General features: G+C 41.1%; 1 protein-coding gene across 1 annotated transcript in view; it reads left to right on the top strand.

Moving 5' to 3' along the window:
• The window catches only part of LOC120054692 (AT-rich interactive domain-containing protein 3A-like), a 40,028-nt gene extending 12,543 nt beyond the window's left edge, over positions 1–27,485 (top strand). The window contains exons 2-9 of the mRNA XM_039002231.1: positions 2,619–3,328; positions 3,661–3,952; positions 18,254–18,326; positions 19,720–19,903; positions 20,325–20,572; positions 20,870–21,154; positions 24,006–24,095; positions 24,282–27,485. Of these exons, the coding sequence (XP_038858159.1) occupies positions 2,988–3,328; positions 3,661–3,952; positions 18,254–18,326; positions 19,720–19,903; positions 20,325–20,572; positions 20,870–21,154; positions 24,006–24,095; positions 24,282–24,409 (1,641 nt within the window). The 5' untranslated portion in view covers positions 2,619–2,987 and the 3' untranslated portion in view covers positions 24,410–27,485. The remainder of the gene's footprint in view (positions 1–2,618; positions 3,329–3,660; positions 3,953–18,253; positions 18,327–19,719; positions 19,904–20,324; positions 20,573–20,869; positions 21,155–24,005; positions 24,096–24,281) is intronic.
• The last annotated feature ends 336 nt before the right edge of the window (positions 27,486–27,821 follow it).

Here is a 27,821-nt window from a genome sequence, read left to right on the forward strand (position 1 = left end):
AATCTGTCTTCATATCCCTGTCAGTGTGTCCTATTGTTTCTAGAGCAACATGTGTAAAGCTTATCTTTGTTCTGACCTAGATGTGACCTAGGCCTTGTTCAGTCAAAATGGAGACCGTAGAAGCAACTACAGTGCCTTCAGAAAGTATTCACACCCCCTTGACTTTTTCCACATTTGATGGTTACCAGGAAGACAGTGAATATGTCTGAGTTACAGTTTTGACTTAAATCTACTTAAATCTATGGAAAGACCTGAAAATGATTGTCTAGCAATGATTAATAACCAATTTAACAGAAGAATTTTGAAAATAATTATGGGCAAATGTTGCACAATCCAGGTGTGGAAAGCTCTTACCCAGAAAGACTCAGAGCTGTAATCGCTGCCAAAGGGGATTCTAACATGTATTGACTCAGGGGTGTGAATACTTATGTAAATGAGACATTTCTGTATTTCATTTTCAATAAATGTAAAGCAATTTATAAAAACATATTTTCACTTTGTCATTATGGGGTATTGGTTGTTGATGGGCGAGAGAAAAAATTATATTGAATCCATTTTGAACGCAGGCTGTAACACAACAAAATGTGGAATAAGTCAAGGGGTATGAATACTTTCTGAAGGCACTGTAGGTGTCAAATCTGGCATATCTCCCTATGAATTGCTGTTCATGTGAGTCATTTGAGTACAGTACAAATAGGTCTTAGTCATCCTAGAAAATACTCTGAGTAATGTTTTATTGGACAAATTGCATACTGGTCATGCAAATCGGGGCTGTGTCATGGATTTCCCCCTTATATTTGAATTTCTGACCAAAAATATGTCCTACCATGAATAGGGTGCCTTTTATGTCCTTCAGCCATTATGTGTGTAAATGTTGGTAAAACACTAAATTTAACAGTTGGATCACAGACATCTAACTAAATGAAACAAAACCATTCTAATAGAAGTGTGTTGTCATTAAAGTATGTTCTTTGTTTTCTCAGAAAATCCCAATTTTGGCTTGTCTCACGTAATGTTTGACCAACTTCTAGGAATATTTTAACCCACCTAACCCCAAGATTTTCCCAAGTTTCTACCATCACTGTAAAGCCCTAGTTATTTTGTAACTTTGGGAAAGGAATTTCTGAAGATTTTTACTTTTCTAATGTGATTCATTTACGTTTGTCCCTCAGGTTGAAGGTCAACCCTCTCCTGTGAGTTGAACTCTCGTTTTAATATGTTAAAACTATTCCTTAAATATAGATATTATAATTAAGAAACATTGAACATCTATTAGTGAAATCATAGTGTCAAAGCTGATGAGCGTAACACGTCGACCCTGTTACCCATAGAAAGATAGGCTAGTTTACATTTTTTGTTAGGCTTGTATTCAATTGCCCCTCCCTGTTGCACACAACACACATTTAAGAGAAAATTGTCAACCCTGTTACAGTCCACCCTGTCCTTCAAATGAAACTGAGTGGCTGCGGATCCAACTTCTCTAGACCCCTCTTCCCGACAGCTAAAGGTCAGAAGCTTCTGCGCATGTGCAGGATTCTTTACTTTGCGCACCGTCTCTACTCGTTCGGCTACCCAGAGAACAGACTACTCTGGCGAATGGTGCTCATTTAAGAAAGCTGAATCAATGTCTGAAAGATCACATAATGACAGTATTATACAGAACCGAATATAATAGCATAGTATAACGTAACTTTAAGACAAAAATACCACCTCTTTAATTATACGATTTTATAATGATTGTGCGAATGGTGGCCAATACTCAACAGCGCGCACCACTAGGCAAAATAAACTTGTTTATGCCCCCCCCCCCGATGCATGTCTTGTTTTTGCTTTGTGTAGTGCCAACTGATTCAACCAATCAAAGCTTGATGATGAGTTGGTAATTTGAATCACCTGTGTAGTGCAAAACATGTACCCAGGGGGGCCCCTGGACCGACTTTGGGGAAACCCTGCTGTAGCTTACATAACTCAAGATCTAAATGCATCTTCCCATGAAACTGATTGAGATCACATGGTTGGCATGCATAGACATTTTCCGAATTGACTGGCCTTCATGTCTTAAAGTAATGATGGATTGTCATTTCTCTTTGCTTATTTGAGCTGTTCTTGCCATAATATGGATTTGGTCTTTTACCAAATAGGGCTATCTTCTGTATACCACCCCTACCTTGTCACAACACAACTGATTGGCTCAAACGCATTAAGAAGGAAAGAAATTCCACAAATTAACTTTTAACAAGGCACACCTGTTAATTGAAATGCATTCCAGGTGACTACCTCATGAAGCTGGTTGAGAGAATGCCAAGTGTGTGCAAAGCTGTCATCAAGGCAAAGGGTGGCTACTTTGAAGAATCTCAAATAGAAAATATATTTTGATTTGTTTAACACTTTATTTTGTTTACTACATGATTCCATATTTGTTATTTCATAGTTTTGATGTCTTCACTATTATTCTACAATGTAGAAAATAGTAAAAATAAAGAACAACCCTTGAATGAGTAGGTGTCTAAACTTTTGACTGGTACTGTGTGTGCTTACCAACATGTGAAAAATGTTGAAGCAGTGGCTGGTGCTTTGTCTCACATGTGTTTTTCTCTTTTCCACCCGCCCTGGTAAAGCCCTTCCCGTGAAGTCCACAGAGAGATCTTCAGCCACTAGTTCTTAAGTACAGCACTCACATGGACGCTGCTAAGTGGTGAGACTTCACTGACCTTCCCTGCACTGAGAAACGGCACAAGAGTCTTCCGGCTCCGGAGCTGTGGACAGTGTCCGAGTGCATGTCTCATCGCTCTAAGAACCCTTCCCACTCTTCAAGAACCTACCCGTCAAAAGAGCTCTGCAGCCGCTGAGTTAGTTGGTCAGGCCTTCTATCCAGCCCCTCAGCATCAGGACTTAGAGAGGTGGCAGCCCCCACCGGCCCCTGTGACTGGAGCTGTTCAGGGGGGAAGGGAAGGAGACCACTGACTGGTGCATCACTTTCCCTTGAGATGAAGCTTCAAGCCGTGATGGAGAACCTTCACAGGCAGCAGAGGGCCAAGTTGCTGATGGAACTGGAGCAGCAGCAGCTGCAGCAGGGTGGCGCTCTGCAGGGTCACAGATGTACCTCCGCCCGCATTGGGGATGAGCTGATGGGAAGCCCCGCCCCTGAGGCGGAGCACGCCCAGATGGCGGCGCTGGCAGCTATGAGAGCAGTGGCGGCAGGGCTGCAGAGGGCCTCAGACAGCCCCACTTCAGAGCGCAGCATTAAGGGAGAGGAGGAGGATGACGAGGATGAGGAAGGAGAGGAGCAGTACAAGGATATGATGGACTCTGTGGAAGAGGAGCAGATGTGAGTAGGACTGCCTCATTCTTCTACCCTGTTGTCTTCATTTCACCTTGAATGTCTGACTGGGTGCTTTGCTCTGGTCTAGGGTTTTGTCTGGTCTTTGTTCACTTGTAATGGGTGAGCGTTTCATACACATTTCCTCAATCTTTACCATTTAGCCTATATAATGCAACACCTTTTTAAAGTTTCAATAGTGTGTTAGCTAGCTTTCCATCGAATGTGATCATTGCCCTTACTGGTTACACAAGTGCACCAGTATACAGGTATATTTCAGGTATATGCCATTTTGTGTATGGTGTAACATGCGGGTGGCGTGGCTTTTCTCTCGGCTGCAGAAAGCAGAAGTGGGATGAGGAGGACTTTGAGGGGGAGATGGAGGAGGACTACGAGGACGAGCTAGTCAACGAGGGCCTGCCTACAGGCCGGGAGGCGGTGGCCCCGGGGAAGGGCATCCTGCTGCTGCCTCACCGCCAGCTGCACCCCCACTCCCAACTGCTGAAACCGGCCCGGCCCAGCACCGACCTAGACCAGGAGCCCCGAGCGGCCATCCTCCCCCCACATGGATCCCAGAGCCAGCTGGGTGGTCTGGACCATGGGGACTGGACCTACGAAGAGCAGTTCAGACAGGTAGGACTCGGGGGGGGGGGGATCTGTCATGAGCCCTGTAGCATGTCACTTAATCCATATTGCCCCTGTATACTCTGGATAGAGAGTCTGCTAAATGACAAAAATGTAAATGTTATAGTACACTCAGTAGTAGTAGGATATCATAATACACAGCGGGGCTCTCCCATTTGCACCCTCCCTCCATTGAGGTATGCTCACATTGGAAAGAGTCTTGGCAAATTTCAATTCTGTTGATGTAAGCAGGAAGACGCCTAGTTGTGTATGAGGATGTCATATATGCTGAGTCTACCTTTAAACTTCCTTAGCAGTCTCGTGTTTAATGTAAAGGATTTTGGTTATGAGCAGCTGTAGTTGAGCGCAGTAGTACATTTAGTTGCTCTCAAGAACAAACATTAACCATTTGGTACATACATTTAAATCTGGGACATTGCATTTATACTCCTAGCGTAAAACAATGGCAAATGGCAACAAAAAAAACATGTGCAGGACACAGGGCAGTCCTGCATCCACATTGTTTATGCATATGTTTCCATTGTAGCTAATGCTAATGCCTGGTTTAGCAATGCTAAAGGTTAGTTGTGGGAAAATAATAGGTTAAACCTGTGAATTCAATTGCATTATTTAAACCTAAATGATATTATCTGGTGTGAAAACAAAGTATTATCAACCATAAAACATGATTGTTAGCACTAACATGCCTAGCTGTCAGAAATATGCACTTCTGCATAAGCCAGCCGCTGTAAACGCTGCCACAGGGTATTTTAGAAAAATTGGGAAATGCAAGGTTTGCTACACAGATTGTCATTATTTGATCAGACTTCGGAAGTTATGTAATAATGACACAAAACTGGTGGTAATGTATAGGGGAGTTTGTGTATTTGGTCATATTGCAGTGTAACTAGATTTTTTTTAAACCATAATTACACGTCTTATGAGTTTATCTAAAAGGATATGTGCCTTTTTAATGTGAGTTACTTAAATTGTTGCTTTCAACAAATGTTTGACTGTGTTATAAGACCCACTGCAAAATGTGTTGCATTTGTCATGTTGTAGTACATCTTATCAGGAAATGTCAGTAGCTAGGTTTCCATCCAATTGGCGACGGATTACCCTGTGAATATTCACGTTTTTCCACCAGTGGTGGATTTCCACCAAATTGTCTTGTTGCAGATAAAAATCAGCGCGTGATGACGTCCTGAAAAATGTACCTTTTCCCTTAAGTTTTCATGTACCGAATCATTTTTTTAAAGTTCAATATAATTTCCATCGCATTTTCAACTCTACAGTTTTCTCACAAATAGCAAATGTGCCTACTCTGGTCTCGGCACGTGCGCTCTAGCCGACAGCTTGCGGATACAGTCTACATGGTGAGACTATTATGGATAAGAGAGAATATTTTTATTTGTCAAACGGCTGTCAAGCATCGATCATCATGTCACCAGAATAAGACCCTCGGTATTTATTGGAAAGGAGCACTGTGCACTTTCACCACCCTGTGAAGTTCATCTTATTTCATCTTCAGCCTGACAAACTGCATGGTTTACCGAGTCGTAGTGGGAGGACCACACACCATATCATCGAGTGACTCCAAGTTTACTTCGATACGATGGCCATTATATTAATATTTGCACATAAAGGCATTTCCACCGCCATTTCTCGCAGAATACATTTTACAGACACAAAAAAATCCCACCATGTCAAACAAACAAATGATCTGTCGGCATTTATAAAATTTGTATCGAAACTTCCTGTTTCCATCACAGCTGTCGGGATTTTATTTTGTACGGTATGACTTTATTCGCATAAAAACTGTGGATGGAAACATGGTTAGTGTTGCTGAAATGATCCGAGTTATATCATGGTTACCTCAGAAATGATGAATATTGTTGACAGTTAATAATTAAGAGTGCCAGTATGTTTTTTTTCTTTGCCTACCCTCCCCCCCAGTTAAATGTGTTTTTCTTACGATAATAGCTGAGTAGAAGTATTGTGATGGTCTGTGCCTCTCCCTGGGGAGGAAGGGGTTAAGACTGTAGAGTTTATTTTGGGTAGGTGGGTGGAGGCAGTTGGAATGTGCCTGAGGGAGCGTGATAATCTGTCTGTTCTGGACCCAGACCCTCTCAGAATGCTGCATGTCTCTATCAGTCTGTGCCAGTTGGAACCATTCCAATCTGATATGTGGGCCCTACATACAAACTAGACATTCAGGTGAGCGTATTATGGATGTCCATGTTACATGACAGCCAGTGTATAGCTGCCTTTAGTCAAACCTGGTCATGAAACATAGGAGTGTCTATGCTCTTGGCTGAAGAAAGGTCTGACTAAATCAGCCTCAATGTGGTCTGGGCGGAGGTCTGATAAAATATGTGGTCATTAATTAATCAACATTTCTAGGCAGGTTGCCAGTAGCCTCTGATAGAATATATCTGCCAGAGGCAGCTGAATTTAAAAAATGATTCATTGGGTGGATATCAAATTATACCAGCAGTGGATAATGTTTGCCAGTTAAACTGATTTGCCCCTGGTATAGTGCCATTTGAACGGTGTTATTTTAGTGAGACCCATCCCCATCCCCACCCCCTGACACCTATACATACACCTATCCTCAGATATTTTTATATGACAGCACTTGTTTTACTACTACCCGGCCCTCTTTTTCCATTCTGAGTTGTTTACTCCCTCAAACACGAGGGAGAATCTTTCACTTTTCTTTTCTTTACCAACATGTAGGCCTACATGTATCTGTTACTATTTGACATCTGATAAGGCATAGGTCATCATAACCATCCATTATCACAATCACATGAGGTGAGAATCTGGTGCTTTTGGGGCTACTTCCACAGTGAAAATGTACCTGCGTTATGTCCAAAATGGCACCCTGTTCACTGTACTACTTTTGTCCAGGAAGTAGTGCACTATCTAGGGAATAGGGTGCCATTTCAGAAGCAGCCTTGGTGCTCATTCACCAGAGGCAGGGTTCTAAACTTGTCACGAACGTCGTTGTAAGGATTGTCGGACCAAAGTGCAGCGTGGTATGGGTTCAACATATTTATTTAGTGAACCGGCACAAAAAACAATAAAGCACAAACGAAACGTGAAGCTAATGGCATGCTCACAGGCAACTAACCAAAAAACAAGATCCCACAAAAACCCAGTGGGAAAAGGCTGCCTAAATATGATCCCCAATCAGAGACAACAATAAACAGCTGCCTCTGATTGGGAACCATACCAGGCCAATATAGACATACAATAACCTAGATAACCCACCCTAGTCACACCCCGACCTAACCAACATAGAGCATAAAAGGCTCTCTATGGTCAGGGCGTGACAACACTGACCTTTTTTTACAAGGAGCACGTGTGCGCCTAAGTTGGAAAATATTAGAAAATATTAAAGCTAGAATCTTAGATTTTTCTAGGCGCACTTTGGCTCCTAAATTAAGTCTAGGTCGCACAGCAAAATATTTAGCATAAAATGGATGCACTGTAGAACCATGAGAGGGTAAACTCCATGTTTTACCTCCCTGTTCAGAACTGACTGATTAACCCTGCAGCTAGTGTGTAGACATACATATTCACCTCTTCTATTTGTTCAAACACGTTTTAATTATGATGACAGCATGCAGTGTATTCAGACCTCTATAACAAACATGTCCAATTCAAAGATCATTGCAAGCACTTTTTAAATAAAGAGACATTTTTAAGTAAAATTATTAGCGTTTAACTTAACGATTTCCAGACGAAACCACTATCTGGGATTTTTGTATTTTTGGGCCTTTTAGGATAACAATTACCACGTTCCTTAAAGTTGACTAATCACAACAGTCATTGTGTTGAAGGGGAATCTGCTGCTTGTCCACAAACAAGGCGGAGAGTGCTTCAGAAATAATTGTGTTGACCTCCCGACTGTCCATTGCCTAACCCTTCTCCCATTACACTACCATTCTCAGGCTAGAAAACTCCAGAAGCAAAAAAAACCTTTGTACCCACTCTTGTCTCTCTCCTTCTGTATTTTTAAATACACACAGCAGGGAAGATGGAACACAGATGGACAGTAAAGAGGGTATCTCTTTAAAAATTCATTGCACTCCCTATTATCAGGGACTTGACATTAAATATTGATTTGCACACACACACATGGAATGGGGGAAGGGCAGTGACCACAGGAAATGAAGGGCGAATTGGAGCCAATACAGAGTGCCACTTATTGGGATTGCTCGCCAGCACGATTCTGCTGATACAACTCCTATACCGATGGCATTCCTTAATGTTCGCTTCTGAAATGTGTTAACAGTTTCTTCCTGACTGTTTAGTCAGCGCTCAAATGACAAAATACATGTAGCCTATAGCTAGGCCAGCATACTTGTTCGTGTCAAAAGCAACTGCCATGCAGTTTTGCGTTTTTGCTTATCTCAGTATTTTTCAAACCGTTATTTATTTTGTATGACTTGGTGTTTACCAGCTGCTGTCTATTTATTGTAACAATTAAATTTTTTCATTCTAAAAAAATATGAACTGTCTAAAAAAACAATTTCACTATATCCTGAGGTTTAGCTTTTAATATAATTTAACAGACTTCTACATTTAGGCCTAAATCCTAAAAACATGATATTGATCAGCCAATGACTCTGAATATTAGTGAAACATCCTTGCTCAAATGTGACTTAAGCCTTTTTGCCTTTGGTGTAACCACTGTAAAACAGTTTGTCTCTCTGAAACCATTTAGCCTATAAAGGTTTGCTCATACAAATGTAGTCCATTGGCCGGATTATAAATAAATGAAATCAAAACTTGGAGCAAAATCAGTGAAGTATTGCGTCCATTTCGCACAGTATTTACTTGTGATCCAACCATTTTGTATTGTGCACAACAGACCATTGGAGGATCATATGCTGAAGACAGTTTGACAACTGAATTTTTCTACAGATCTGCCTTAGTGCCCTGGGAAACCTTTGGGTGTGCGACAGGCTCCGTTTAACACAAAGAAGGAACAGGGTTAATGGAACTTGGCATCCCACAAAAAACTATGGAATGAAAACAAAAGAAACAGCGACATGGGAAGCCCTATTAAAGTCTTCCTGTTGAATCAAGGAGAAATTAAGGGATGTAACTAAAGGGTCTGGGAGGGAGAGAGCAGGGAGGAGTTACAGTTTGAACAACAGCCAAGCAGTACAAGTGTAGTGAATACTGGCCTTTGGCTATGAAGTAGAGTGTTGGAAAGTGTCCAGCTTCTAGTTACTGTGCAGCTGATGTCAGAACTGTGCAACCAAGGGAATTCTGGAAATTGGCAGGCGCTCAATATGGCGTTGAAGGGGGGTAGCTAGTAGCAGGAATGTAAACAAAGATTGCATAAAGGCCAGCACTTTTTTGCGTGTTCCCATTTTGGTGCTTGAACTTTTTTGTATTTGGTTTGAAAGGGAAACCTAGTCAGTTGTCCAACTGAATGTATTCAACTGAAATGTGTCTTCCGCATTTAACCCAACCCCTCTGAATCAGAGAAGGCACCTATACAGTGTTTTTAGTTATCTGAAAAGTCTAGCCTTGTATTTCTTCATAACTTGATTTGATTTAGGCATAACCGTGAGTTGTCTGCTAATACATTGTCAGGGAGTGGACTGAGATTATACAACTTTCATTTCCTTTATTGGCTTAAAGCAATAAAAAAACTAAAAGGGTTGACTTTGCTGGACTTCTCAAGCCATACATCTGTCTTTGTGGATGCCTTGTGTCTTTTGTAGTGTCTAATCTATACATTTCTATACAAGGCTTAAACTCTCATGTCTCCATTTGGTTCTCCCCACCTTCTTACTCTATGAAAGCCTAGAATGTGACCTTGTGCAATAATACAAAGATATGTATTAGTGTTTCACACTGCCTCGCATTTTTGAATCCACCTTATTTGAAATAGATTGGTGTGATAGGAAAATGTCAGTAGGGTAAAATATGAATTTACAATTTAATCTGTAAAGACCCATTATGAGCGTAACATTCATACAAAGCATGATGTGTGAGATTAGCAAGCCACACCTTGTTTGGAATACATTTACATCTGGAAGATGTTTAGGATTCAAGTCAAAACAGTGGACAGTGTCATGACTCCCCCTGATCTCATATGACAATGGCGGGTCTTCGTCAGCTGTTTTGTCTTGGTAGGAGATGGGCTTGCCAAGTCCAGGCTGAGTAGCACACCTCCTACCACCTCCATGGTTCCTTTCTTTGTTCTTTAACTCAATCTCCACAACATGGGGGAGGACAGCTGACAAGGAGAGGACAAATCAAGGGTCAGCAGAGGTTAAACGTTCACCCATACAACCTATTGATCTGGATGGTCCGGTCACGCGACCAGGACATCTCCTTCCCTAAAGAGCCCTATGGAAAGGGCTGCTGAGGGGGCAGGACCTGGGCTGTCGTCAACCATTACCTTCATAGCCCAAGCCATCAATCATTCTGATTGACACTTGAGGCGCCTTACCCCAGCCCTCTGCTGCACAAACAACTGGAGCCTTTCTCTCCAGACATAACGTCTTCTGTTCCCTCCAGATTGTCTGCTGGTCCTGTTAGGTGACGCAGGCTCTGGTTTGTTTTGTGACACTGGCTTGAACCCTGAGTTTCGCTCCTATCTCTGTCTCCATCTCTCCAACGTTTAGAGACAACATTATCACTTCATCTCCACTGGCGCTGAATAAATGCTTCCAGCTTGCACATGAATAGTCATTAGATGTTTATCTCGTTGCTAAGCAGACATTTTAATTACGCTTATCAGTCTCTAACGTGGTAATGTAGTGTGGAAAGGTTGCAATCTATATAAAGGACCTCTTTGTTTTGTTAGGTGATGTTGTCGTTCCTAGAACCTGTTCTTGTTCGTGCCAATAAAACATTTCCCCACCCACTCACATTGCTGCCATGTGAAACTGCAGCTTGCTCACAGTTCTGCCCTACCTTCTTTGTCGTTTATAAACATGATACTATTCATTAGACTGTATACAATGGGTGGGTCTAATCTTGGATGCTGATTGGTTAAAATCGCATTCCAGACAGTGTCTATTCCAGAAGTTACCACCGGCTAAAACTGCCGTTGAAATGTCTTTTTACTCTGTTCTATCTCACTGCGCAATCCACTCTCTTCAGCCCAGCCAGACAATTTATAAACTTTATCTCCACTTAAAAAGCATCTAGACATTATCTCCCATTTCTTTTAGACTAGAAATTGTTTTTCAATAGCGGAGATTTGTTTAAACATTGCTGTCTGTCTGTCTGACATTTGCAACATTGTTTCAATAATGAAATTCGATCTCCAGCTGTCCCATAATAATGTCGGGGTCGGGAGACGAGACAGACAGGCGGGCAGCGTTTCTCAGCCAGTCGAAATCATGAATCAGCGTAATTTGTATGGATATAAACAAAGAAATGTCAATAGAAAACAGGTCAAATGAAATGCAGCTGTCTTTCCAGCTTCAGTTTGAAGTGATTGTGATAGCTGTGTTGTTGGCTAGCTCCTCTGAACAACCGTGTTCTGATGAGAGAGTACATTTTCTATGCCAGGTGAAATCACGCCTCATTAACTCATTGTTATGAATGTATCCAAATAAATGTCACTAGAAAACAGCTTTAACAAATGCAAATGCAGCTATTTTGCTGTTATTCTGGCAGCACTTTTTGACGTGACTACGTTAGCCATAGTTGGCTAGCTAACAAGCAAGGGATAAGAACATTGCCAGCCAGTATAACATTTAGAACAAACGATTGTCGCATCCATAGATGCAGAACAAAAAGACTTCACAACTGGGTCGTGTCTCTGGCAACCAAACCGATAGAACGAATGACCAGATGGCTTGGGTAGCAACCTCAGATTTGTGTCAGGACTATATCTCGTGGAATGATGAAATGGTATGAATAAATTAATCTAAATAAAGTTTTTCATGAAAATATGTCGGTCATTATTTGAATAGGTTGGTAAGCTGTTGTTTTGGAGGATATATTGGCACGGTTTGCCAGGCCTCAACTTCGTCTCGGGCCTAACGACACCCATGCCAATATATCCTCCAAACATCGGCTTCTCTGGCATTATCATTTAAGTGTAGTAAGGATAGGCCTTTAATACATCATCAATGCAGTTAGCCATGTAGAGGCTCTCACAAGCTACCAACTATTCTACATTCATTATCAAAGTCTGTACTGGCTGTATGTAAGAACAGCTGGGGTTAGTGGGAATGGGATACATGTATCATTTGAATTTTGTTCATTCTATTTCCATGTCATGTATCGTCAAGTGGTGTTCACTCTCTTTTACTTCAAATGTAAATATATACAACGAAAGACATGATTATTACTTTGCCATAGGCCCTATATAGGATTACTTGAATCATTTAAATGTAGTTATTTTATTGACTACATTAATTGGCAGAATTCAAACATATTACATGTGCTATCACCATTACTCTTAATCCACACAAATCAATTCCTTGAAATTGTTTTAACAATCCTCTCAACTCTCTTCAGTTCTTAGAAAATGCAGCAATACTCACTACGAGAAACAGCTTTTGTTTTTGCTTCTGAGTATTTCAGTTTCAGTTTTAAGTTCTATTATGTACAGGATACACATGGTATACACCGTTCAACGAAATGCTTACTTCCCTGCATCTTAGTCCCTTGATTGTGCCCCCAACCCTCTGTTCATAAGGTGAATCTTGGATTTAAAGATTGGGAATTCAGTCAGGATTAAGATGTGTTGGAGCGTGTTTGGCAGTGGCTTCTGTCTCTGTAGGTATAGTGCTCAGAAAGGCTGCATTTGTTCTCAGGTTTAAAATGAGTAAATGTCTGCTCATGCATAGGTTTCTGTATTTGTTTGGGTATAGAAAGAGGAGAGAGACAGACTGGAAAGTCATAAATGGACTAGTTTCAGACTCATTCAAATACAGAGTGGAACTTCTTTTGCTATTCATTCATTGACCATCCGCAAGTGTGCATTCTTTCTTACTGTGTTAATTATGTCTTCGCACTACACTAGAAAGAGGTACAGACTGGGGATGATTTTGGAAGACGTTAATCTTTATTTACATACAACGTTGGTATATTCTGCAAGTCACTTACCCTGTAGGTATTAGCTCCTTATTTTCACTTCAACAACATACTACAGTATACTTTGCTGGTTCCTTCTTCTTGAGCTTAGATTATGGGAAAGGGGGATACCAGTTGTACAACTGAATGCATTCAACTGAAATGTGTCAGCATTTAACCCAACCTCTCCGATGCAGAGAGGTGCGGGGGGGGCTACCTTAAATCGATATCCACGTCATCGGCTCCCGGGGAGCAGTTGTATTTGGGGGTTAACTGCCTTGCTCAGTGGCAGAACGACAGATTTGTACCATGTCGGCTCGGGGATTCGATCCAGTGACCTTTCGTTTACGCTCTGACCCGCCAGGCTACCATGTAGTCTTAATTTCCTGTTCCTGCAGCCCAGTAAAACTTTGACTTGACTTCTACAAATTATTTTCCTCTTGAGTGGAAATATTCTCTAGAAGGCACAAAATATACACAATTATGATGATCATTTTTTTCTTAGGGGGATAAAAAGGTAAGCTCTTAGTTGTGTAATGTAGTAGGCCCTAGCATAAAATAAGGGTATTATACTCAACACAATGATTTATCTGTTTCTACATGCCAACTCAAATTGATAAATTCAGAACGGTTGGTTCTTTTAATTCAATGCTAGCAAACTCAGCTAGCGTACTGTTAGCTCTTTATCTTCCTTACCTCACTGTGATACATTTCCATTAATGTGGTTTCTTATTTGGAACTGTGGTTTTTATTATCTCTTTGAGTTGAGTGTGTATGAGTGAAAGGGAACAGCCAGCACCACATTGTGGTGTTGAACTGTCCTTGTTCACTTGACAGCCATGTGAAAACGCAGAAAGCTAGCATAGGAGGGATACAGCTAGGAACAATGCACTATTTGAATAAGAGCGATCATGTACCGATGTTCACAAACCAAATCCAGAACCTTCTCACACTGGTGAAGTCGAGCTGCATGTTTGCTCCCTCCCCCTCCTGACCTTTCCCTCCCATCCCCCACTGTGTGTGTGTGTGTGTGTGTGTGTGTGTGTGTGTGTGTGTGTGTGTGTGTGTGTGTGTGTGTGTGTGTGTGTGTGTGTGTGTGTGTCAGCCCTGCCCGGGGGTGATTGTCAGGTGTGAAAGGATGGGTAAGTGTTTGTGTGACAAATCAGCTCAATGCAGTTCCCTCTCAATGTCCATGTGGGGATAGGGTTCAATAGCTAAGCCCAATTATGTGCTACGTGACACTTCTCGCCCGGTGCCATGATGATTTGCATGGGACTCCGGTTGCTGTTGTTTATCTTAACAGGTTTGAGTACCAATTCCAGCTACCTGCGCTGGAATAATTTATGATATTTGACATGAAACAGATTTATTTTTGTGTGTGTGTGTGTGTGTTTTAACCCAACAGCCACACGACAAGCTTGACCTGCACACAGTAGTTAGAGCATTTTGAAATGAACATGTTGCTTATCTTGTGTCTAATGATCCAAGAGTTACGAATGAAGAAACATTGTAAACAGCCAAATAAACATGGCGCGCTCAACCATTTTATGTAGTTTGCACAGACAATGCATTGAAGTGGTCTCTGACTATCCGTTTGCTTATTCACATTGTAACATTCTGGGTGGATCTAAGGAAATCTGGTTTGGCAGGAAACCTGCTCACATTAAAACTCCCTGCTACTAAAAGTTACATCTAAAACGCCTGCCTACTTTGCCGCAGTATCACTGGGGCACACGTAAAAGTAATGTACAGTAATGCTCACCACCAATGTTTTTGCTCATTGACACAGCTCTTTGCGAGACAATCGCACACAAGGAGACGGTCAACGCCCTATCAGTGTGTATACTATAGATTTAGGTTGATGTGACAACCTGTAGCCCCCAAACCCCACCCAGCCCAGATAAACAGATGTGTTCTACTAGAGGTATGTGGGGGAGGGGAGGGGGGGGTCTGGTTTGGAGGGGGGATTAGATGGGTGTGTGTGTGTGGGGGGTCTCTAAGAGTTTCCTGGGAAAAGGATGCAGCTGTATCCAGTAATACGAGAGAGAGGGGCCCAACTAAAGGGAGTGGTGGTTGATAGAGAGAGGGGGTGGGGAAGGGAACCTGATTGGTGGGTTTCTCTAGTGTCAGGAAAGTTAACTGTTTAAAGAAAGAGGAGCATGCTCCATGGCTTTGCCTAAGTAAATTGATTCTGCTTGTCAGGGATGGTGTCGGTAATCTTGTTCAGAGTGGTTGCTGCTGTCCCTCAACCTCTCCAACTGTCTTGTTCACCAGCCACTGGTACTCCAAACCCTTTGCTATGGCTTGGCCCAGCTAATCAACTTTCCTTTGACATGAATCTCATGCTAATCTTCAGTCTAAACCAGGGACCTCCAAAGTAATTTTAGCGAATGGCCCATTGTTTTTAAAGAAAATATTATTTTCAATATACAGTACAGGCTCACAGTATAGCAATTACCACATTGCCAAACCAGAATTGACTGAATTCATTGAGATTCACATTAGATTAGGTGGCTGGATACAATTGGGCCCCCAGACATCATGTCTCAGATCCCTGGTTAAGCTATGAAGCCAAAAGGGTATCCTATACCAGATGAAGAGAGCACACAAATCACCCTATTGACTACACACAGTTGAAGTCGGAAGTTTACATACACCTTAGCCAAATACATTTAAACTCAGTTTTCACAATTCCTGACATTTAATCCTAGTAAAGATTCCCTGTCTTAGGTCAGTTAGGATCACCACTTTATTTTAAGGATGTGAAATGTCAGAATAATTGTAGAGAGAATTATTTATTTCAACTTTTATTTCTTTCATCACATTCCCAGTGGGTCAGAAGTTTACATACACTCAATTAGTATTTGGTAGCATTACCTTTAAATTGTTTAACTTGGCTCAAACATTTCAGGTAGCCTTCCACAAGCTTCCCACAATAAGTTGTGTGAATTTTGGCCCATTCCTCCTGACAGAGCTGGTGTAACTGAGTCAGGTTTGTAGGCCTCCTTGCTTGCACACGCTTTTTCATTTCTGCCCATAGATTTTCTATAGGATGAGGTCAGGGCTTTGTGATGCCCACTCCAATACCTTGACTTTGTTGTCCTTAAGCCATTTTCCACAAATTTGGAAGTATGCTTGGGGTCATTGTCCATTTGGAAGACCCATTTGCGGCCAAGCTTTAACTTCCTGACTGATGTCTTGAGATGTTGCTTTAATATATTCACATAATTGTCCTCCTCATGATGCCATCTATTTTGTGAAGTGCACCAGTCCCTCCTGCAGCAAAGCACCCTTCCCACCCCCTCCCCACTTCGGCTGTTTGGCTCATTAAGGCCAAACAGTTCTATTTTTGTTTCATCAGACCAGAGGACATTTCTCCAAAAAGTACAATCTTTGTCCCCATGTGCAGTTGCAAACCGTAGTCTGGCTTTTTATGGTGGTTTTGGAGCAGTGGCTTCTTCCTTGCTGAGCGGCCTTTCAGGGTATGTCGATATAGGACTCGTTTTACTGTGGATATAGATGCTTTTGTACCTGTTTCCTCCAGCATCTTCACATGGTCCTTTGCTGTTATTCTGGGATTGATTTGCACTTTTCGCACCAGAGTACATTCATATCTAGGAGACAGAACGCGTCTCCTTCCTGAGCGGTATGACGGCTGCGTGGTCCCATGGTGTTTATACTTGCGTACTATTGTTTGTACAGAAGAACGTGGTATCCTTCAGGCGTTTGGAAATTGCTCCCAAGGATGAACCAGACTTGTGGAGGTCGACAATTTTTTTCTGATGTCTTGGCTGATTTCTTTTAATTTTCCCATGATGTCAAGCAAAGAGCCACTGAGTTTGAAGGTAGGCCTTGAAATACATCCACAGGTACACCTCTAATTGACTCAAATTATGTCCATTAGCCTATCAGAAGCTTCTAAAGCCATGACGTCATTTTCTGGAATTTTCCAAGCTGTTTAAAGGGACTGTCAACTTAGTGTATGTAAACTTCTGACCCACTGGAATTGTGATACAGTGAATTATAAGTGAAATAATCTGTCTAACTAATTGTTGGAAAAATTACTTGTCATGCACAAAATAGATGTCCTAACCGACTTGCCAAAACTATAGTTTGTTAACAAGAAGTTTGTGGAGTGGTTGAAAAACAAGTTTTAATGACTCCAACCTAAGTGTATGTAAACCTCCGCCTTCAACTGTAGATACTCTGTGGCAAACAGATATGCCCTCTTGTTTATGTTTGCTGTAACTTATGTGATCTCATTTTGTCCAGACAGTTCTATTGTCAAGGCGATTGTCTTGTCCCAGGCAGGTTAGGCCTATCTCAGGAGCCTACAGTAGGAATGCTGGCAGAGCAGACCGGTGTGGATTGGATAGAAGGAAAAGGAAGAACACGGCAGTTGCTCTGTGGAGGAGGAAGAGGTGGAGGGAGGCATGGGGGGGGAGATCTATTACAAACTTGAGCGAGAGAGACTGAGGGGAGCCATTTTGAAGATTTATGGCACGGCACTCCTCGAAATGCAGGCATCCTGTAATTAAGACTTGCCTTGCCTCCAGCCCTACATTACCGCTCTCCCCGCCTAATCATCCAGCCCCCCATCCCTCTGATAATAAGATCTTACGGCAGCTTGGCGTCACTAATGAGCGCTAAATGCCACAAAGAGAATGGCCTGTTTGTGGTTACACAGCAAGAGCCTGAAAAAAGCCCTCCCAAACCAGAGTAGAGTTTTACATTGTGTGTTCTGGCCGAACTGTTGTAATGATGAAGAACCTTGTGTAGCAGGTATATATATATATATATATATATATATATATATATATATATATATATATATATATATATAATAATTTCTTTCACCTCAGGTATACATTTGGTTTGTAAGATGCACATTTGTTTAACATTCTAGCCAGTCAAAGATACTCTTCACACCAGCAAGTATGAATCAGACTGTTGTGAACAATCTTCATACCGCAATGGAAGTTGCCTCAATAGCCCACTGTATTCCACTGAGCATGTGATCCACTTTTACTGTTAACTTTCACTGAGCTTTCCGGAGCCATAGCAGCAGGGCCACATCAGGTTTTCATCAGACTGGGCCTCCTCTCTCGACTTGATGGCATTCTAAGGCTGAGGCTCCATCCTCCATTTTGGGGCAATAATGGCTCTCAACCTCCGTTGGTAATCTGCTCCCAGCTGTAACCTGTTCCATCTCTTCCCCCTCCCCTCTTCTCATCTCCTCAACAGCTCTATGAACTAGATGGCGACCCCAAGAGAAAAGAGTTTCTGGATGACCTATTCAGCTTCATGCAAAAGAGAGGTGAGGGAGTGTCGAATGTGCCAGAGAGTACTGTACCTTTCTGTCCCTGTATCTAGCAGAGCCACATCAATGCCAGTAACTGCCATGACTCAATGGAGACTGGAAGGCTGTACTGTTTGCCTTGGTGGATTAGTACTGGGAGGCAGCGTTCTGTTCTCTAGCCCAGTGGTTCCCAACTCCAGTCCTCAACTACCCCCAACAGTACACATTTTGATCGTAGGCCCGGACAAGCACACCTGATTCAACTCAAAGGGTTTGATGATTAGTTGAATCGGGTGTGTTTGTCCAGGGCGACAATCAAAATGTGTACTGTTGGGTGTACTTGAGGACTGGAGTTGGGAAACACTGCTCTAACCCCCCCCCCCGTCCCTCCCCCCTTCATTGACATACGAAACACCACTCTCAGCTTTCACCTCCATGGGTGGATCGTTATTCATTTGGAGATGATTGCCAAGCCCTCACTGTTCCCAGCGCGTATAAAGTAGAGCGTACACAAGAGTGCATGTATTGAGTTAGGAATGTATTTACGCATATGTTTAGGCTCCAGAGTTTGTATGTTGCTCCGTTCAGTTATGGTGTTTGGTTTGGTTCAGCATTCCAAGTGTGAATTGCTGCCTCAGAACATGGCAATTCCACACAAGCATATTTTATTAATCATAGTCAGACTGTATCTACAAAACGATGCAGAGAAACATCATGGAGAGTAGTCATTGTGGGTTCATGTAGTGTTTTTATTCAAGCATTTCAAACAGCACAGTACATTGTATAATGTTGATACACAAATGAGTTCTACTTTGGAAATATAAGGCCAACATGTTAAATGTAATAACAATAAATATAAATAAACGTCAAGATAGTCCGTGTGGAAAATCCAGTTTTGGATGTTTACAGTGTGTTTACTCTCAAACAAATGTATGGGCGGGTCTGCGTGCATAGTTTCTCTAATAATTGGACACTGCCCTCTAGGGACAATATAGGAAATTGACAAAAGACAAAGGAGAAAAATATCCTTCGTTTTTTTTTTTTCAATAGCTTTCTTAATTGTTAAAGAAGATGTCACGTATTTGAAAGGATAATAAGACCCAATACCATAACAAGAATAAAACAGACATGGAATTGACAATATATTATGTATTGAAGTATTGTGTGCTCAGAAAAGGTGTGACACTCTGTAGGAAAACAATACCCTCTCTCTATTAGACCATGACATTTCTGTCACCAAAGCCACGCCCATTGAATGTAGTGTTGTACTCCTGAAGCGTTCAAACCGTTTCAAACTACTAGAAGGCTTTGTCAGTTCACACTCAGTTCCATAGCAACGTATCAAAAGAGAAACCTAGAAAAAGAGTATGGCGTAACCACAGGCAGTGAGTTGTCTTTTCCCTGTCTCCAGGAACCCCTGTGAACAGGATCCCCATCATGGCCAAGCAGGTCCTGGACCTGTACATGCTGTACCAGCTGGTGACAGAGAAGGGAGGCCTGGTGGAGGTCATCAACAAGAAGCTGTGGAGAGAGATCACTAAAGGACTCAACCTGCCTACCTCAATTACCAGTGCTGCCTTTACTCTCAGGACACAGTGAGTACCAGGGGTTGGAACCAACATAAACAAAGTAACTGTTTATATTGTTCCTTTCTGATCCTTTTTAAACCTTTGAAATCAACTTTTTTTTATTTTTTTTACATTTAGCACAACATTAAATAACTTCACCAATCAGTGTGGATAGAGCAGCTTGCTATGGAGCGGCAAGCTATTTACATGCATTGGACAGACAAGTGTAGGGTGCGAGATGCGATTGAAATTTTGCGGGTGGTAGGAGCGGATGGAGGGGAGGCTTGGCATGAAGCGCTGGGCATCTTGTTGTCATGATATACATTATCTGAATTAGTCCCAGTTTACAATTTGTAAACTTGTTTCAAGGTATACTTATCCATTGTAATAGTGTTTTTCACATGATTTCATAATGTTCCTAATACCAACTGAAATGACGTTTTCACAGATACATGAAGTACCTGTACCCATATGAATGTGACAAGAGGAGCCTCAGCAACCCCAATGAGCTCCAGACAGCTATCGACAGTAACCGGCGGGAGGGCCGCCGGCAGAGCTTCGGCAGCTCCCTCTTCACCTACTCCCCCAATGGGACCCCCACCATGCTGTCCTCCTCCAAGATGTCCATGCAGAACATGGGGATGAACGTGACCACCAACGGAGCATCTCTCACTCCCATCCAGAAAATCAAGAAAGGTGTTGTTGGAGAGCAACGGGTTTTGCTCAGATATCTTTTAGAGGATAATTATGCTGCATTGAAATTAGGAAGTTTGTTTTATTTAATTTAAATTCTTCTTTGGGTTCATTCATATCATTCAGATTGAAGTGAACAGTAAACCATAACACGAACACAACCACAAAGTGTTGGGTGGGTTCATACAGATTACCACAGAACAGTTGAAGTGAACAGTAACCCATAGCATCACACATTTTATTTGAAATGCCAACACATCCAACACTATCCTGTTCCAAACTTCTCCATTTCCCCTGCAGAAGATGAGGGCGGTCAGCCCCTGTCTGGCGTGGGCCGCATGTCTGGGCATCCTCTGGCGGGTCACTCGGTGGCAGTGGTGCAGGCGGCAGCGGCCCAGGCAGCCATGGCGGCCCAGGTAGCGGCTCTGGAGCAGCTGAGGGACAGACTGGAGGCGGGCGAGCCCCCGGAGAAGAAGATGGCTCTGCCTGCAGAGGAGCACCAGCAACTGCTGCAGAGAGCGTTGCAGCACAACCTGCTGGCCATGACCGCCCAGATGCCCATGAACATCCGCATCAACAACCAAGGTAAAGAGTGTTGCAATTTTAGATGCACTTTAAATAAAGTTTAATTTGAAGGTACCAATATTGGGCCACCATTGCAGCCCACCAGTAAAATAACATATGTCTTAGTATGGTTAATAACCAAAGTATGTCACTCACAGCGTAGAGGCCTGAGGGCACACAGTGTGTTGTGAAATTTGTGAATGTATTGTAATGTTTTAAAATGGTATAAATTGCCTTAATTTTGCCGGACCCCAGGAAGAGTTTTGGCAGCAGCTAATGGGGATCCATAGTAAATACATATACAGCATTGGTTCCCAAACTTTTTTACATTGTGACCTAGCTAATGAAGGCCTTTCAATTTCTCCTTGACAACCACCACATTAGACAAAACCGTATCTCTAAGCCACAACCCAGTCTGTAGCTACAACCCAGGGACTGGCCACACAACCCATTAGTGGTTCTCAACCCATCATCTGAGAAAACACTGGTCTACAGTACAGTCCTAAAAGGGTATTTATGTCATGTAGATCAGGCCTCCTGTTCTGAAGCAAAATTGTCGATCTTGAACTGGCCATGTCAAACAATTGCGTACATTGACCCCTTTTGCACATACAATGTGCCCCAGCAGCATACAGACTCTATACGTAGGGGATTCAACAGCAGAACTTTCTTATGCTCTTATCAGTGTCTAGTAAAATTACAGAATGCTGGGGAATTTTCCTTGACATTTAGTTTTTTTGTTCAAATGAATGAGTACTATTTCATGGAAATGCCCTAAAGCTATGTAGCTTTTCCCCCCTCAACTCTTCTCTTATGTGTTTTCTGTCTATTTAACAGTCGTTTGCAAGTCTCCACAGAAACGTATGAGGTTGTGTGTGTGTCTGTGCTTCAGTAGTAGGGTTGTGTTTTCATGGTTGCTCAGACGTTTGGTTTTTCAGGCTGTTTGTATGTATAGTTCAGCAAGGCAGTTTACATAATAGGTTGTACAGTTAGTATGTAAATGTTAGGTTGTTCAGTGACTTTGTTTAATATATTAGGTTGTTCCGTTTGTTAGGGTTGTTCACGTAGTTAGTTTATTCAGATATCCATTTGTACGTGTTAGATTGTTTAATGAATTTGTTTGTTTATAAATTAGGTTGTGCAGTTAGTTAATTAGTTTACAGTGCCTTCAGGAAGTATTCCTGTCCCTTGACTTATTCCAAATTGTTGTTACATCCTGAATTCAAAATGTATTCAATGGATTTTTTTTCTCACCCATCTACACACAATACCCCATAATGACAAAGTGAAAACCTGTTTTTAGAAATGTTAGCAAGTTTTTTGAAAACGAAATACAGTATCTGATTTATATAACTATTCACACCTCTGAGTAAATACTTTGTAGAACCACCTTTGGCAGCAATTACAGCTGTGAGTCTTTCTGGGTAAGTTTCTAAGAGCTTCCCACACCTGGATTGTGCAAATTTTTTCCATTGTTCCTTTCAAAATTCTTCAAGCTCTGTCAAATCCATTTTTGATCATTGCTAGACAACCATTTTCAGGTCTTGCCATAGATTTTCAAGTAGATTGAAGTCAAAACTGTAACTTGGCCACTCAGGAACTTTCACTATCTTCTTAGTAAGCAACTCCAGTGTAGATTTGGCCTTCTGTTTTAGGTTATTGTCCTGCTGAAAGGTGAATTCATCTCCCAGTGTCTGGTGGAAAGCGGACTGAACCAGGTTTTCCTCTAGGATTTTGCCTGTGCTTAGCTCCATTTTTATCCTAGAAAACTGCCCAGTCCTTAACGATTACAAGCATATCCATAACATGATGCAGACACCACTATGCTTGAACATATGGAGAATGATACTCATTCATGTGTTGTATTGGGATTTGCCCCAAACATAATTTTGAATTGCTTTGACACATTTTTGCAGTATTACTTTAGTGCCTTGTTGCAAACAGGATGCATGTTTTGTAGTATTTGTTTTCTTTACAGGCTTCCTTCTTTTCACTCTGTCAATTAAGTTAGTACTGTGGAGTAACTACAAAGTTGTTGATCCATTCTCAGTTTTCCTGTATCACAGCCATTAAATTCTGTAACTGTTTTAAAGTCATGGTGAAATCCCTGAGTGGTTTCCATCCTCTCCAGCAACTGAGTTAGGAAGGACACCTGTATCTTCGTAGTGACTGGGTGTATTGATACACCATCCAAAGTGCAATTAATAACTTCACCACATATAATTGTACATATAATTTAAGGATATTTACCCATTGATTCTTGAAGAATAACATATAAATGCATCATGAGCTTAGTTTAACTGTCATACCCCATCAACCTGAAATATAAGCATGTTATACTCCAATGTTTGTAAACAAGTATCCTATTTTTCGAAAATCGTCAGTCCATTTACATTACATTTACATTTAAGTCATTTAGCAGACGCTCTTATCCAGAGCGACTTACAAATTGGAAAGTTCATACATATTCATCCTGGTCCCCCCGTGGGAATTGAACCCACAACCCTGGCGTTGCAAGCGCCATGCTCTACCAACTGAGCCACACGGGACCGTGTGGCTCAGTCCACATGTCAAGTGTAATTGCACCATTGTATTTGCCCAAGTTCTCTCTCAACTCCAGGACCACCCTCCAGCAGATTTGTAAACAAAATGAATGTAAACAAACACTATATAGCCTCAAAACATGGCTAAACTATCATTTTGATATGGATGGTCTGTCCTTGCATCCATATCGGTGTCTATGAATTTGAGAGTGGTTATGTTTCTCCAGCCCCATCCCTCAGCTTTTTATGGAAACGAGCAGGGAAAACTCTTTGTTGTTTCAACTGCTGATTGCCGCTGTGTACGTTACATGCTGTGTGTGTTTTCTCAGATGGCCGGCAGGACTCCGCTCTCAATCTCACCACAAATGGCATGAGCAGCATCAGTATGTCAGTGGAGCTCAATGGAGTCATGTACACTGGTGAGTCACCAGTCAGTCTACAACACTCTTGTGTTACAACTGTCACTCCTGACTTGTTGCAACTCACAACATTGGACCGTTGTAGGTCAGGAAAACACAAGTTGAACTTTCAACTTGCTATCTTTTTGCAATGACATAAATGTTACACTAAATGTTACTGTAACTCTGTTTTTTGTTTTCATGCAGGTGTGCTTTTTGCTCAGGCAGCAGGGTCAGGCCCCTCTGGATCATCAAGTAACAACAAAGCCCCTGGTGGGCGCAGTGGATCCCAGCCGCTACCCTACACACCTACCTCAATCAACCCATCATCTTAACAACTCTTAACAACTCAACTCCTTCCCTTTTTGATGCCAAAACTAAAGCCAAAAGAAACAACCACATTTTCTAAATAGCCTATGCCAAAAAAACATATACAGCAAAACACAAACTAAAACTCAGTGTACTTCAAGTGGTCTCTCTCAGGTTCTCTCATATCTTCTCCCCTCTTCTGTTCTTTAGCCAAAATAAGTTTGAATAACCCAACAAAGAGCCGGTATATGATTACGATATATGCACAGCCTGTGAATAATTTATTTCTACATAAATGCAGTGATTATCTAAGAACAAATAAAAATAATAGGTTGGAAGGGTAATGCACTGTTTACACATTTAACACAGCTACTGACTCACAATTAAACTTATTTTATTTTTAACATTATTATTCTCATCTTTATTATTATTATGATTATCATCACTAACAATATAGTCAATGCAAAAAATATATATATTTGGATTCTATAAAATTTTAAATATCTTCTATTTTAAGTAGAAAAGCTTAAAAGATTTATTTCTTCAGGGCATAACAAAGTAACATTGTGACCTCATGTTATAGAAAACCTCTACATTTGCATAATGCAGTCGCACACAAATCAATCTTTGCTGAGATTTTCTATTAATTGTACCTCAGACACAGATAACTTTTTTTTCCCCCCGGTGGAAGTCAACAGGAATTGTTAATTCTCATTGGTACTTATATGTGCAGACATGTTGGTTTTTCTCAGGTGTCCGCCAGCTTGCTGTGAAACAATAACTGTGTGTTTCACTGCTCTATGTTTCTGTCATAGTTACAAACTATACAACTGTATTTGCTGGTTTGAGTGTTTGTTTCTTTCATGACCCATTTAAACCATTTGTTTTTAGTTATAGAATTTTGTTTTCTATCCGGTTGTCTCATCAATTACCCAGGGTCCTCTGTACTTTTATAAGTAGAGGGATCATCACTCTGAAGTTAGCTGCTCTTTTGGATGTCTTTACTTACAGCTTTTAGTAGGGGATTGATGGGTGCAGGAATTCTTAGCTCTGCAATAGTGCGGCTTTAAAACAGAGATTTGGGGTTGAAGTAGCTTTACTTAGGGGCTTGAAATCATGTCTTAAAAGCACCTACACGTTGATATGACATCTTCATAACAACAAAGCGTTTATGAATTTAGCTACATGCTTGCATTATGTAGCGCTGCTTATGTAAAGGATTGGGGTGGAAACAGCCAATCAATTCCTGTCTTTGGATCAGCACTGCTCAGCACTGCTCTTTAAATTGACCTTTTGACCCCCTTGTCCCCAAGGCAACATCTGAGCATCTGGTAATTAAGAAAATATATATTTTTATCAGGTAGGTATCGATTGATTTGCAGCGCTCAGAAATATTTGCATTTGAACTGCTAAGGTACCACAGCTACTATGAAGGCTGTTTCTGCATCTTCAAGAAACTGCATGGATTCACACTCAGTACTTTTTTTTGAATTTAGAATCCTCAGCGAGGGTGGATTTTTGAATTCATTGTACTGACAATCAGGAGATGTTACAACATTGTATACCTCGTGTGTTCTATTTTTCCACAATGAAGCCCCTCTACCTCAAAGACTATGATTAGACTATGTCTCTTGTAAGATCATTACACAGTACCTTAATGAAGTAGTATATTGCGGTTATATCTTAAAGTGTGATATATCATGCTGCGCTTCATGACTTGGGTTTATACTGTACAATGCATTGACAGATAAGAGATTGTAGTTAGATTATGGTCAGGGAATTCAGCTTTTGATAAATAATGGTTGGAAGGATAGATTATTGCAGACAATCATATTAAACCTTTAATCTTTCCTCTATCATAGCTGATGATAATTACTTTGGATTGTTTTGGCAACATGCAATGGAGACCAGGGTAGCCTCAGTCAGGAATACTTATTTTATTGCTCTGGGATGCTGCCCCCTGGTGGATTTCTTTGTTACAGCGCACAATCACGTTTCAGGGATGGATATGGTTGTTTTTGGCCCTTATAGCTAGCGTACAGAAGTATTCTCTTTAAAAAAATTACTTGCCTTTCCCCTGTTTATATTTGATTGCAAGCCCCCCCCCCCCCCCCCACCCATTTCTTATTCTCAACCAAAGTTAAGAGACCTACTTATTTCTAATCAAAATCATTCCATGAATTTTCAGCCTTGATATGAGATTTACCACTTGCTTTAACGATTTGTTTGGTAGATAGTATATCGCAGGGACAACCAAAACATGTGGAGATTAAATGAAATGTTATGATAAAATATCTGCTGTAATTGCAAGATGCCTTATGCTGTGACAATTCTTCTATGAATTAACCTGTATAGATAACACTTCTGAAAAGGCTTTGGATGGCTGTGGATATGACTTACTTTGTTTTCACGTTTAAGTTCTTTCTTTAAAAAATATGATATAGAAACCTAGCACAGAGATGACATGTATCATAATATTAATAATAACAGTCATAATATTAATGACGATAATAGTATTGTGAGATTTGGGGAAGCACTAGGTTGACATACCGGCCTTGGTTTTGTTAACTATTTTGTTTTCATGTACAGTACTTGGAAATTCAGAGTATAAATGAGGCTTTTTGTCTTTTACTTCTCAGGAATATACTTCTACCTCCAGTTTTACAGATGTATCCCTGCTAGGGCTAAAGTTAGTGGGTGCACAAGGGGTCGCACTCTTCATTGGTGTTCTAGTTGGTTTTTCAGCTTTCAACTACTTCTTATAGATACAGGCACAAAAGTATTTTTAATCTGTTCTGTACACGTGTGCAATTATTATTATTTTCTACGATGAACCTTTCCACTGAATGGGATGCTTCCCAAAATATGAGGAAACAAGTGAAGTTGAAGTGTGGCATGTGGTGCCTCTTTAATAACCAGTTATTAGTATGGTGTAGTGCCCAAATAACAGATCATCAACATGCTTTTTAGAATGTGTGACCTCTAATGCTTTTAACCATTTTCTGAGGGGTGATGAACTATTCTTGCATATTTAATCAATATGTGTTTGTGTGAATGTTTTATTTGGGATTTTAATAAATATCACTTTTTCCTAGAATGTCAGCTGAGGTGTTACGTGCTGTTCTTGTCAACACAAATATACAGTACCAGTCAAAAGTTTGGACACACCTACTCATTCAAGGGTTTTTATTTTTTACCATTATCTACATTGTAGAATAATAGTGAAGACATCAAAACTAACATGGAATCATGTAGTAACCAAAAAAGTGTTAAACAAATCAAAATATATTTGAGATTCTTTGAAGTAGCCACTCATTGCCTTGATGACAGCTTTGCACACTCTTGGCATTCTCTCATCCAGCTTCACCTGGAATGCTTTTCCAACAGTCTTGAAGGAGTTCCCATATATGCTGAGTACTTGTTGGCTGCTTTTCCTTC

Source organism: Salvelinus namaycush, chromosome 10 (assembly GCF_016432855.1).
Source record: "Salvelinus namaycush isolate Seneca chromosome 10, SaNama_1.0, whole genome shotgun sequence".
In the NCBI taxonomy this organism is placed as follows: Eukaryota; Metazoa; Chordata; class Actinopteri; order Salmoniformes; family Salmonidae; genus Salvelinus; species Salvelinus namaycush.